At 47.7% G+C, this 13524-nt stretch overlaps 1 protein-coding gene across 1 annotated transcript in view; it reads right to left on the reverse strand.

Moving 5' to 3' along the window:
• Positions 1 to 13524, reverse strand: part of poln (polymerase (DNA directed) nu) — a 76996-nt gene that overhangs the window by 61801 nt on the left and 1671 nt on the right. The window contains 8 exon segments of the mRNA XM_046327939.1: positions 400 to 464; positions 654 to 714; positions 1198 to 1266; positions 2001 to 2143; positions 2251 to 2363; positions 4074 to 4150; positions 4152 to 4238; positions 9898 to 10743. Coding sequence (XP_046183895.1) covers positions 400 to 464; positions 654 to 714; positions 1198 to 1266; positions 2001 to 2143; positions 2251 to 2363; positions 4074 to 4150; positions 4152 to 4238; positions 9898 to 10743 — 1461 coding nt within the window.

Here is a 13524-nt window from a genome sequence, read left to right on the forward strand (position 1 = left end):
TCTCTCTCTCTCTCTCTCTCTTCCTCCCTCTCTCCTCCTTTGCATCCTCATCATGTGTTGTGTGTGGGTCGTCGTGAGAAACAGAAGAAAAGTTTGGTTAGTATTCTGCTGGATTATCACAGCAATTTTTAATCCGTGCGTGGTGTGTGCGCGCAAGCTAGCGTGTATGTGCGTGCGTTAGTGAGTGTGTGTAAGACAGCGATGCTCATTCCCACTGCAACACTCCACCCTAAAGGAAGGAAACAGACAGACAGACTCTCCTTTCTATTTATAGAGCACAGCAAGACACAGGACACACTCTCCAATCATCCACCTACTGGAGGCATCATGGTGTGTGTGTGTACTACTTAAACCCTCTCTGTTTTCTCCCTTTTACAGTCCTGCAATTATAGTTCTTACCCCCAGCATCTCTGATGTTGTCTTTAGGGACTCCGTGTCCACATGGATCCTGTGGCTCTCCATGGCTTAGAGAACGAGAGTAGCATGATATAAATAGTAGCAGAGTACACATACATATAGGCCTAGACAGAATGTCAACTACATTTCCTTGATTCCTCATGTCCTTCCTGCTTGTCTCCTTTCACCTCTAGTTATAGGAGCTCAGCATGGTCAGGTCATAGGATCGTGATGACCTCTCAACATCATGTCCTTACCTGCCAGCACAGGGATCATAGTCAGCTCCATGTTAGAGTACAGCTCCCACAGACCTTGGCTCTGGATACACAGAGAGACAGTAAGGTAGGATGTGTGTGTGTGTGTGTGTTTTTATTTTTATCATTTTGTTTACTTGACAGCTACCTACACAAATAGCTAGCTAGAATAAAGTGTTAATGAGATAAAAATGAATTAAAAGACTTAAATGCAATACAAATAAAGACCTGAAATCCACAAAAGTCCCAACAAGCATAGTAAAATATGGAAAATTCTTCCTTGTGGCAAAGGGAAACTAGGATTTTGAATGGAAATCCCCACGAGGACAGGAGAACAAAACGTGTTTGTGTATCAGTGTGTGTGTGTGTGTGTGTGTGTGTGTGTGTGTGTGTGTGTGTGTGTGTGTGTGTGTGTGTGTGTGTGTGTGTGTGTGTGTGTGTGTGTGTGTGTGTGTGTGTGTGTGTGTGTGTGTGTGCGTACTACAAGAGAGAGGCTCATACGTCTGAGAAGTTTCATGGTCTCATGGATCCTCAGCGAAGGACTGACCTGTAGTTTAGAGCGTAGCTCCATATTCAGCTGGTAGAGCAGAGACAGACTGGAGATGACCTGGTACACCTGACACAGAGAGGGGGGGGGGGGGGGGGGTACGGGCCGGTGTAAGTAATTATTTTCAAGACTAAATTGATCGCTTACATTTTGAGGCAGAGCTATTTGCTCATACTACGCTGTGCAGTGTCTCTCTGTACAGCCGTATCTGACTAAGATCATAACATGGTGTTAGAGGTGCTTGAACCTCGTCAAATGTAAGGAGTCGACAGGAGAGATTATATCAATCACAGAAAACAATAATGTTCTGTGAGTTTGGTCAGAGTTTCGAGTGACGAAACGTAGCCGGCTAACAGCTCTCTCACGTCTCGTAGTCATTGAGCAGGCGGCCAAGCGGAGCCGTTGCTGTGGATACTCACACACGCAGGGAAGAGGGGGCCGTGCAGGGAGCGGGGAACGGACAGAGGAGCAGCTAATGGATATACTGACAGAGAAAGTTATTTCTGATTTCGGGTATGGCCGGGTCTTCAATTTGGCAGAAGCAATGGGGCCCGGGTTGGGTAGGGCTTGAACATCGCGGGCATGGGTAGAGCTCGGGCCTAAATTTCATGCTTGTGCAGGGCTCCAGATAAAGGACAAAAATGAGAGATCAGTTGAATTAGGTGTGGTGATGCTGGGCTGGAAATAAAGCCTTCACACCTTATCGATATTCTGGACCAGGATTGGTGGTGTCTTCTGCTTCAATGGCGGAATTGATGGCCGGTGTGCCAGAGAGACTAGTTGTATTGTTTGGTGCTACAGACCTTCCTTGCCCCCAGGGCAGGTGTGGGGGTTCTGGAGGGTGTCCTACAGTGTTTGGTGAGCAGGTTGGTGAAGCAGGAAGATGGGTCAGCTGGGTCCAATAGCCAGGCTGCTACCTGGGGATCCTGGATGCGACAAGATGAGACTGGGGGGGGGGGGGGTGAACACAACAGAATAATGTTGTAATCCCAAATCCCAAAATCCCAACAGAGCTCAGATGGAGGGAGTTCTTAACAGCCTTATCAAAGTTACATTGTTTCCAGTGTAGGTCTGGTCTGTAGTGCTGCAGTGCTGTACGGAGCAGGTCTTTGGCCTTGTAACACACCACCAGTTGAGACCCTGACACTACCTGCAGCAGCATCTCTCTACAGGACACACAAACACAGGGAGGGATGCAAATCATCAGTGGGATTTCCCCCCCCCCCCAGACTTGTACTATGTAGTGCACCTATCCTCCCTCCCACACATATACAGTGCCTTGCGAAAGTATTCGGCCCCCTTGAACTTTGCGACCTTTTGCCACATTTCAGGCTTCAAACAAAGATATAAAACTGTATTTACAATCATGAAGTGGAATGACATTTATTGGATATTTCAAACTTTTTTAACAAATCAAAAACTGAAAAATTGGGCGTGCAAAATTATTCAGCCCCTTTACTTTCAGTGCAGCAAACTCTCTCCAGAAGTTCAGTGAGGATCTCTGAATGATCCAATGTTGACCTAAATGACTAATGATGATACATACCATCCACCTGTGTGTAATCAAGTCTCCGTATAAATGCACCGGCACTGTGATAGTCTCAGAGGTCCGTTAAAAGCGCAGAGAGCATCATGAAGAACAAGGAACACACCAGGCAGGTCCGAGATACTGTTGTGAAGAAGTTTAAAGCCGGATTTGGATACAAAAAGATTTCCCAAGCTTTAAACATCCCAAGGAGCACTGTGCAAGCGATAATATTGAAATGGAAGGAGTATCAGACCACTGCAAATCTACCAAGACCTGGCCGTCCCTCTAAACTTTTAGCTCATACAAGGAGAAGACTGATCAGAGATGCAGCCAAGAGGCCCATGATCACTCTGGATGAACTGCAGAGATCTACAGCTGAGGTGGGAGACTCTGTCCATAGAACAACAATCAGTCGTATATTGCACTAATCTGGCCTTTATGGAAGAGTAGCAAAAAGAAATCAATTTCTTAAAGATATCCATAAAAAGTGTTGTTTAAAGTTAGCCACAAGCCACCTGGGAGACACACCAAACATGTGGAAGATGGTGCTCTGGACAGATGAAACCAAAATTGAACTTTTTGGCAACAATGCAAAACGTTATGTTTGGCGTAAAAGCAACACAGCTCATCACCCTGAACACAACATCCCCACTGTCAAACATGGTGGCAGCATCATGGTTTGGGCCTGCTTTTCTTCAGCAGGGACAGGGAAGATGGTTCAAATTGATGGGAAGATGGATGGAGCCAAATACAGGACCATTCTGGAAGAAAACCTGATGGAGTCTGCAAAAGACCTGAGACTGTGACAGAGATTTGTCTTCCAACAAGACATTGATCCAAAACATAAAGCAAAATCTACAATGGAATGGTTCAAAAATAAACATATCCAGGTGATAGAATGGCAAAGTCAAAGTCCAGACCTGAATCCAATCGGGAATCTGTGGAAAGAACTGAAAACTGCTGTTCACAAATGCTCTCCATCCAACCTCACTGAGCTCGAGCTGTTTTGCAAGGAGGAATGGCAAATAATTTCAGTCTCTCGATGTGCAAAACTGATAGAGACATACCCCAAGTGACTTACAGCTGTAATCGCAGCAGAAGGTGGCGCTACAAAGTATTAACTTAAGGGGGCTGAATAATTTTGCACGCCCAATTTTTCAGTTTTTGATTTGTTAAAAAAGTTTGAAATATCCAATAAATGTCATTCCACTTCATGATTGCGTCCAACTTGTTGTTGAATCTTCACAAAAAAATACAGTTTTATATCTTTATGTTTGAAGCCTGAAATGTGGCAAAAGGTCGCAAAGTTCAAGGGGGCCGAATACTTTCGCAAGGCACTGTACCATACCTATTGAAGAGGTCTAGGTTGTGGTCTTGGTGGCTCTGGGCCCATGCAGGTTTCTGTTCCAGTCTGAGGCAGACTGTCTCGTTGTGCCACCCCCTCCTCTGGTCCAGTCTGGTCCAGATCTCTTTTCAACATCACCAGCACCCCACACACTGACGGACTGAGCTTCTACGGGACACATAGACAAGAGAGCAGTTAATATTAGTGAATATGGCCAACCAACATACTTACGTAGTTGCTGCAGCTATAGATTACATTTTACATTTACATTACATTTAAGTCATTTAGCAGACGCTCTTATCCAGAGCGACTTACAAATTGGTGCATTCACCTTATGACATCCAGTGGAACAGTCACTTTACAATAGTGCATCTAAATCTTAAGGGGGGGGTGAGAGGGATTACTTATCCTATCCTAGGTATTCCTTAAAGAGGTGGGATTTCAGGTGTCTCCGGAAGGTGGTGATTGACTCCGCTGTCCTGGCGTCGTGAGGGAGTTTGTTCCACCATTGGGGGGCCAGAGCAGCGAACAGTTTTGACTGGGCTGAGCGGGAGCTGTACTTCCTCAGTGGTAGGGAGGCGAGCAGGCCAGAGGTGGATGAACGCAGTGCCCTTGTTTGGGTGTAGGGCCTGATCAGAGCCTGGAGGTACTGAGGTGCCGTTCCCCTCACAGCTCCGTAGGCAAGCACCATGGTCTTGTAGCGGATACGAGCTTCAACTGGAAGCCAGTGGAGAGAACGGAGGAGCGGGGTGACGTGAGAGAACTTGGGAAGGTTGAACACCAGACGGGCTGCGGCGTTCTGGATGAGTTGAAGGGGTTTAATGGCACAGGCAGGGAGCCCAGCCAACAGCGAGTTGCAGTAATCCAGACGGGAGATGACAAGTGCCTGGATTAGGACCTGCGCCGCTTCCTGTGTGAGGCAGGGTCGTACTCTGCGGATGTTGTAGAGCATGAACCTACAGGAACGGGCCACCGCCTTGATGTTGGTTGAGAACGACAGGGTGTTGTCCAGGATCACGCCAAGGTTCTTGGCGCTCTGGGAGGAGGACACAATGGAGTTGTCAACCGTGATGGCGAGATCATGGAACGGGCAGTCCTTCCCCGGGAGGAAGAGCAGCTCCGTCTTGCCGAGGTTCAGCTTGAGGTGGTGAGCCGTCATCCACACTGATATGTCTGCCAGACATGCAGAGATGCGATTCGCCACCTGGTCATCAGAAGGGGGAAAGGAGAAGATTAATTGTGTGTCGTCTGCATAGCAATGATAGGAGAGACCATGTGAGGTTATGACAGAGCCAAGTGACTTGGTGTATAGCGAGAATAGGAGAGGGCCAAGAACAGAGCCCTGGGGGACACCAGTGGTGAGAGCGCGTGGTGAGGAGACAGATTCTCGCCACACCACCTGGTAGGAGCGACCTGTCAGGTAGGACGCAATCCAAGCGTGGGCCGCGCCGGAGATGCCCAACTCGGAGAGGGTGGAGAGGAGGATCTGATGGTTCACAGTATCGAAGGCAGCCGATAGATCTAGAAGGATGAGAGCAGAGGAGAGAGAGTTAGCTTTAGCAGTGCGGAGCGCCTCCGTGATACAGAGGAGAGCAGTCTCAGTTGAATGACTAGTCTTGAAACCTGACTGATTTGGATCAAGAAGGTCATTCAGAGAGAGATAGCGGGAGAGCTGGCCAAGGACGGCACGTTCAAGAGTTTTGGAGAGAAAAGAAAGAAGGGATACTGGTCTGTAATTGTTGACATCGGAGGGATCGAGTGTAGGTTTTTTCAGAAGGGGTGCAACTCTCGCTCTCTTGAAGACGGAAGGGACGTAGCCAGCGGTCAGGGATGAGTTGATGAGCGAGGTGAGGTAAGGGAGAAGGTCTCCGGAAATGGTCTGGAGAAGAGAGGAGGGGATAGGGTCAAGCGGGCAGGTTGTTGGGCGGCCGGCCGTCACAAGACGCGAGATTTCATCTGGAGAGAGAGGGGAGAAAGAGGTCAGAGCACAGGGTAGGGCAGTGTGAGTAGAACCAGCGGTGTCGTTTGACTTAGCAAACGAGGATCGGATGTCGTCGACCTTCTTTTCAAAATGGTTGACGAAGTCATCTGCAGAGAGGGAGGAGGGGGGGGAGGGGGAGGAGGATTCAGGAGGGAGGAGAAGGTGGCAAAGAGCTTCCTAGGGTTAGAGGCAGATGCTTGGAATTTAGCGTGGTAGAAAGTGGCTTTAGCAGCAGAGACAGAGGAGGAAAATGTAGAGAGGAGGGAGTGAAAGGATGCCAGGTCCGCAGGGAGGCGAGTTTTCCTCCATTTCCGCTCGGCTGCCCGGAGCCCTGTTCTGTGAGCTCGCAATGAGTCATCGAGCCACGGAGTGGGAGGGGAGGACCGAGCCGGCCTGGAGGATAGGGGACATAGAGAGTCAAAGGATGCAGAGAGGGAGGAGAGGAGGGTTGAGGAGGCAGAATCAGGAGATAGGTTGGAGAAGGTTTGAGCGGAGGGAAGAGATGATAGGATGGAAGAGGAGAGAGTAGCGGGGGAGAGAGAGCGAAGGTTGGGACGGCGCGATACCATCCGAGTAGGGGCAGTGTGGGAGGTGTTGGATGAGAGCGAGAGGGAAAAGGATACAAGGTAGTGGTCGGAGACTTGGAGGGGAGTTGCAATGAGGTTAGTGGAAGAACAGCATCTAGTAAAGATGAGGTCGAGCGTATTGCCTGCCTTGTGAGTAGGGGGAAGGTGAGAGGGTGAGGTCAAAAGAGGAGAGGAGTGGAAAGAAGGAGGCAGAGAGGAAAGAGTCAAAGGTAGACGTGGGGAGGTTAAAGTCGCCCAGAACTGTGAGAGGTGAGCCGTCCTCAGGAAAGGAGCTTATCAAGGCATCAAGCTCATTGATGAACTCTCCGAGGGAACCTGGAGGGCGATAAATGATAAGGATGTTAAGCTTGAAAGGGCTGGTAACTGTGACAGCATGGAATTCAAAGGAGGCGATAGACAGATGGGTAAGGGGAGAAAGAGAGAATGACCACTTGGGAGAGATGAGGATCCCGGTGCCACCACCCCGCTGACCAGAAGCTCTCGGGGTGTGCGAGAACACGTGGGCGGACGAAGAGAGCGCAGTAGGAGTAGCAGTGTTGTCTGTGGTGATCCATGTTTCTGTCAGTGCCAAGAAGTCGAGGGACTGGAGGGAGGCATAGGCTGAGATGAACTCTGCCTTGTTGACCGCAGATTGGCAGTTCCAGAGGCTACCGGAGAAGTGGAACTCCAAGTGGGTCGTGCGCGCTGGGACCACCAGAGTAGGGTGGCCGCGGCCACGCAGTGTGGAGCGTTTGTATGGTCTGTGCAGAGGAGAGAACAGGGATAAACAGACACATAGTTGACAGGCTACAGAAGAGGCTACGCTAATGCAAAGGAGATTGGAATGACAAGTGGACTACACGTCTCGAATGTTCAGAAAGTTAAGCTACGTAGCAAGAATCTTATTGACTAAAATGATTAAAATGATACAGTACTGCTGAAGTAGGCTAGCTGGCAGTGGGTGCGTTGTTGACACTACACTAATCAAGTCGTTCCGTTGAGTGTAATAGTTTCTGCAGTGTTGCTATTCGGGGGCTAGCTGGCTAGCTAGTAGTGTTGTTTACGTTACGTTGCGTTAAAAGAACGACAATAGCTGGCTAGCGAACCTAGAAAATCGCTCTAGACTACACAATTATCTTTGATACAAAGACGGCTATGTAGCTAGCTATGTAGCTAGCTACGATCAAACAAATCAAACCGTTGTACTGTAATGAAATGAAGTGAAAATGTGATACTACCTGTGAATGCGACCGGGTTGTTGAGTTCTATTCAGAAGACGTTGGCTAGCTGTTGGCTAGCTGTTGGCTAGCTGTTGGCTAGCTAGCAGAGTCTCCTACTTTAAGGACGACAAATAGCTGGCTAGCTAACCTCGGTAAATTAAGATTATCACTCTAAGACTACACACTCTAAACCTAAACAACACAATTATCTTGGATACAAAGATACGAAGACAGCAAAGACAGCTATGTAGCTAGCTAACACTACACTAATCTATACATATACAAACAAGAAATATCATATCTTGGGTAATACTACATATTTAGTATAACGCTCAGTACGAGCCTATACTGACGACAACCTAGGCTGTAATATTAACATTCAGAGATAGCTATACAGTCAGAGACGGACTGGGACCAGAAATGGGTCTTGAAGACCCCATTATTAGCCAAACAATTATCATTTTAGTGCAAAACGCCTGATTTCAACCAGTCTACAGATGGACAGGATCGTCTGCTATATAGCCGGTCCCATTTCTGTACAGCCTCACATTAAGCTACTCCCGCTGAACCACATCCCAGGCAGGTAAGTAGGTAACAGATTAGAAACCCAACCCCGTGTTGTTCAGACAACGACACCGACCTGGGATGTATGTGATGTTGGCTAAAGTGTGAATGCAGGAGTGAGTCATGCGCGTGTCATTCTCTTTCTCAATGGGCACCAGATACAGACCCCACACACTGACAGACTGAGGGTCTATAGGACACACAGAGAGTAGACATAACAACATAAATGCAGTCCGTCCCAAATGGCACCCTATTTCCTATATGGTGCCTATTCCCTATAAGCCCAGGTCAAAAGTAGTGCACTACGTAGGGAATGAGGGTGCCATTTGGGACACAGACTAGCCTTGCTTGCCAGGCTTACAGCAGTAGCACCACTACATCCAGATGATATAGTATAGCACAGATGAAGTACAGATGATGAGTATAAATAAGTTGCGACACTCCACTATTGTATGACTGTTCCAAACGTGCCGCTGAAAAGGTCGAAAGCTACAATTCATTTTGATGTTACATAATACTTTGGTAATTGTATTTAAATTGCATTGCAACGAGCTGAGATGTTTTGTCACTACTGTACACAAGAGGAATAGTGACTGTTCCTAATCATTCCATTATTATGCAATTATAAAGCAATGTCTATGTAACAATGTAGTAATAACAAAATGACATGTCTAGTGTTATTACATAGGTATTGTATCACCCTATGTCTCATTAAGAAAATGTATTTCAGTCATTTTGAAAATGCAAAAGTGGTCTACTCTAACGTTGAGATGACTCCATGTCCCTCACAAACACATTTCTACATCTAGCTAAATGCCTGTTTGGTTTACGTTTCTATTACTTTCCATTACTTAGTTCATATTGTTTAGCGTGTCTTTACTTATTTTTCTTCAATCATTACGTATTTCATTCGAGGATATATGTGCTCATGATCATATGATTGACTGAATAAAGTTGGGGCGGCAGGGTAGCCTAGCGGTTAGAGCGTTGGACTAGTAACCGGAAAGTTGCAAGTTCAAATCCCCGAGCTGACAAGGTACAGATCTGTCGTTAACCCACTGTTCCTAGGCTGTCATTGAAAAAAGAATTTGTTCTTAACTGACTTGCCTAGTTAAATAAAGGTTAAGAAAAGTAACTGTTGTAGTTTTTTTTGTTCTTCATCACATAAATATTTGTTCGGTTTTCAAATAACTTGCATATCAAATGCCTTCAAATATGATTTGTTTTTCTGAGAGGTATTTAAAATATTTGTAAAAATTGGTTTATATATTGTATTTTCTAAGACCTGTATTCGGATATCAAAGGAAATAATTGCCATTAGTTGATTGGTTATATTTGACCACCTTGAGTATTTGAAAAATTGGTATTTCTAATAAGCTACTAAATAAAAAAAACTATTCTGCCCAGGTCTACTGGACTGAGGTTAGAAACATTGCTTTGCCTTTCTGGAAGATCAAAAGGAAACTGCCAATCTGGCCTCGCCAACTCTTGCCCACCTGTTCTGGGTCCATCTGAGTGGTTCCGTCCTGGTAGACCATGGTCAGAACCAGTGCACTGGCCTGCCCTGCCTCCTCCAGCACCCTGCCTCTCTCTTCAGGACTCAACTTCCCAGCATCCCTTACTCTGGGGTCAGAGATCATGGCTGTAGTCAGACAGGTTTTGGATTGGTTGGACTGGGCACGGGGGTCACCGGCACCGCTTCCCCCCTCTGGTTCAGTTTCTGGGGTGAGTTGACACTGGTTAGGCCCAGGTTTGGCCCGCTTCGGCTTGGGTGGTTTGGGGGTTTTGGAGGATCTATGCTGAGGAGTGTCTGAACTAGAATGGTCCCTGGTTGATACAAGCCCCCTTTCCCCCATTGGGACCCCCTGTTTTGGCCTAACTGGGTTGGCTGGGGGTCGATGTGGGGGGTTAGGGGTTAGAGAAACACTCTTGGTTCCCTCAGTCTTGTGGAGGGTCTTGGTCTTGGCTCGGGGGTCTAGGCTAAAGGCTGGGGTCAGGTCTGGGTGTTTGGGGGTTTGGGTTTTGCACCACTCCTGGCCCCTTTGCAAGGTCCTTGCTTTTTCCTGACAGGACTGGGGGGGTTCCCATTTCACCGGCCGCCTGAAAAGGGCGATTTTGGGCAGAGGGGTGCCGTGTTTACTTTTGAGGGAGAAGGTAGGGGTCAGGGGCGGTTGTTGGGCAGAGAGGAGAGGGTGATGGCCGCTGCTCTCCTCCTCACCACTTGCACGTATAGAGGTCAGGCCGGACCCCAGCCCTGCGGCCCTTCCATGCCCAGCTAGAGAGGGGTTGGTTAGTGCAGGATCTATAGTCAACCCCCACTCTCTGGAGCCTCCATCACCAGCCTTCACAACAGAGAGAGAGAGGAAGAGAAGAGAGAACAAGAGAAGCATTATTCCAGTCACAGGAAGCGATTCATTCTGAAACTTAAAATAGACTGTGCTCTGATTCTATTACTACTACAGTCAATGGTAGCGACCCAAATGGCACCCTATTCCCTATATAGTGCACTACCAAATCCCCTATATACCACACTACCTTATGGGCCCTGGTCAAAAGCAGTGCACTATGTAGGGAATAGGATGCAATTTGGGGCGCAGATTAGATGAATGGAGAGATAAGTGTGAAGGCTCAAGTCCAGAAGGATGGTGATTAAATTCTCTGGTTACAGATAATGAGCATGAGTAGACTGAAAATAAACCTTGCTATTCTCTCAATTCCTTCCACCTATGAGCAAGAGAGTGTGTGTTTGTGTGTGTGAGTGAGTGAGTGAGTGAGTGAGTGAGTGAGTGAGTGAGTGAGTGAGTGAGTGAGTGAGTGAGTGAGTGAGTGAGTGAAGAGACAGAGAGACCGCAACAGAGAGCCAGATAGAGAGATAGAGAAAGAAAGTGAAAGGATGAAGAGCCAAAGAGAGGAGAGTAAGAGAGAAAGAGAGTGGGTGTCTAGTTGCGTTAACAGAGAAAACCTGTCAGTCCCAGACAGTGCTCTCTAGGGCACAGCTAGTTCAAGACAGTGCTCTCTAGGGCACAGCTAGTTCAAGACAGTGCTCTCTAGGGCACAGCTAGTTCAAGACAGTGCTCTCTAGGGCACAGCTAGTTCAAGACAGTGCTCTCTAGGGCACAGCTAGTTCAAGACAGTGCTCTCTAGGGCACAGCTAGTTCAAGACAGTGCTCTCTAGGGCACAGCTAATTCAAGACAGTGCTCTCTAGGGCACAGCTAGTTCAAGACAGTGCTCTCTAGGGCACAGCTAGTTCAAGACAGTGCTCTCTAGGGCACAGCTAGTTCAAGACAGTGCTCTCTAGGGCACAGCTAGTACAAGACAGTGCTCTCTAGGGTACAGCTAGTCCCAGACAGTGCTCTCTAGGGCACAGCTAGTCCCAGACATTGCTCTCTACGGCACAGCTAGTCACAGACAGTGCTCTCTACGACACAGCTAGTCCCAGACAGTGATCTCTAAGGCACAGCTAGTCCCAGACAGTGCTCTCTATGGCACAGCTAGTCCCAGACAGTGCTCTCTACAGCACAGCTAGTCCCAGACAGTGCTCTCTACGGCACAGCTAGTCCCAGACAGTGCTCTCTACGACACAGCTAGTCCCAGACAGTGCTCTCTACGACACAGCTAGTCCCAGACAGTGAGTCCAGACTTCCCAGTCCAGAGAAAACAGGTTAACCTCCATCTAACCTTCCAAGTCTCTCTACTCTGCACTGCAACACCGGCATTATTCATAGGAAGAAACTCCATTTTTTAATGCAAAGTGAGTGCAGAGTTCGAGTCAATGTGTGTGTGTGTGTATGTGTGTGAGTGAACTGAATTGTGCTCTAGGGAATATAGGACTGTAGAGGTAAATAGTCAGCCGGAACAGTGTGTGTGTGTTCTACCAAGAGAACATCATCAACTGATTCAGCTCTCTAGGGAGAGCTCTGCTCATTTCCTTGTAAACAGAAACGCTTACTTGCTGACACACACACACACACACACACACACACACACACACACACACACACACACACACACACACACACACACACACACACACACACACACACACACACACACACACACACACACACACACACACACACACACACACACACACACACACACAGTAAATAGACTAGAAGGCCCGATCGCCAGGCCTTTTACTTTAGTACCCAACTGGGAGTCATCACTTCTCTTTCCTGTGGTGTGGTGTAATACTGCTGAAGTCTTCCATTTCCATGGAAATGAAGGGGAATGAGCCTTGGGAGAATTCTCTCTATTTCACTCCCCTCACCCTCTAGGGTACGTCCCATATGGCACCATATTCCCTATGTAGTGCAATACTTTAGACCAAGACCCATAGAGCTCTGGTCAAAAGTAGTTCCCAAGATCAACCTTTCCCAAGTTCTCCATGTCACCACGCTCCTTCGCACACTCCACTGGCTTCCAGTCGAAGCTCGCATCGCCTACAAGACCATGGTGCTTACCTACGGAGCAGCAAGAGGAACTGTCCCTCCTTACCTTCAGGCTCTGCTCAAACCCAACACCTCAACCCGAGTACTCCGTTCTGCCACCTCTGGTCTCTTGGCCCTCTGACCCCTACGGGAGGGCAGCTTCCGCTCAGCCCAGTCAAATCTCTTCCCTGTCCTGGCACCCCAATAGTTGAACCTGCTTCCCCCTGATGGTAGGACAGCAGAGTCCCTGCCCAACTCCCGAAAACATCTGAAACCTCTTCGAAGAGTATCCTTAATAACCCCACAGCACCCCCCTACCCGTAAAAAAAAAAATGAAAGCAAAGCAACCTGTCATCAGCATCTGCCTCCGAGGAGCATCCCTCAGAGTTGAGGCCTTACCCCAAACTAGTTAAGAAAATTCCATATTGTATTCGTCTCTGTTGTTCATTCAGTTAAGCCTGTACTCGATTGAACTAACACTCGCGCTTGACTATTTTCAGATACCCATAGACTTCCAGTCATTGCGCTCACTTTCTTCATACTGGATACAGAGACATAAAAAGGGTATCCACAAGTTCATCTGACTCTGGGGAAGTAGATGAAGGGCCTCATTGTCAAATCCCAAAGTATCCCTTTAAGATGAATGCACTAACTCTGGATAAGAGCGTCTACTAAGTGACGAAAACGTTACA

Source organism: Oncorhynchus gorbuscha, linkage group LG25 (assembly GCF_021184085.1).
Source record: "Oncorhynchus gorbuscha isolate QuinsamMale2020 ecotype Even-year linkage group LG25, OgorEven_v1.0, whole genome shotgun sequence".
NCBI classification, from domain to species: Eukaryota; Metazoa; Chordata; class Actinopteri; order Salmoniformes; family Salmonidae; genus Oncorhynchus; species Oncorhynchus gorbuscha.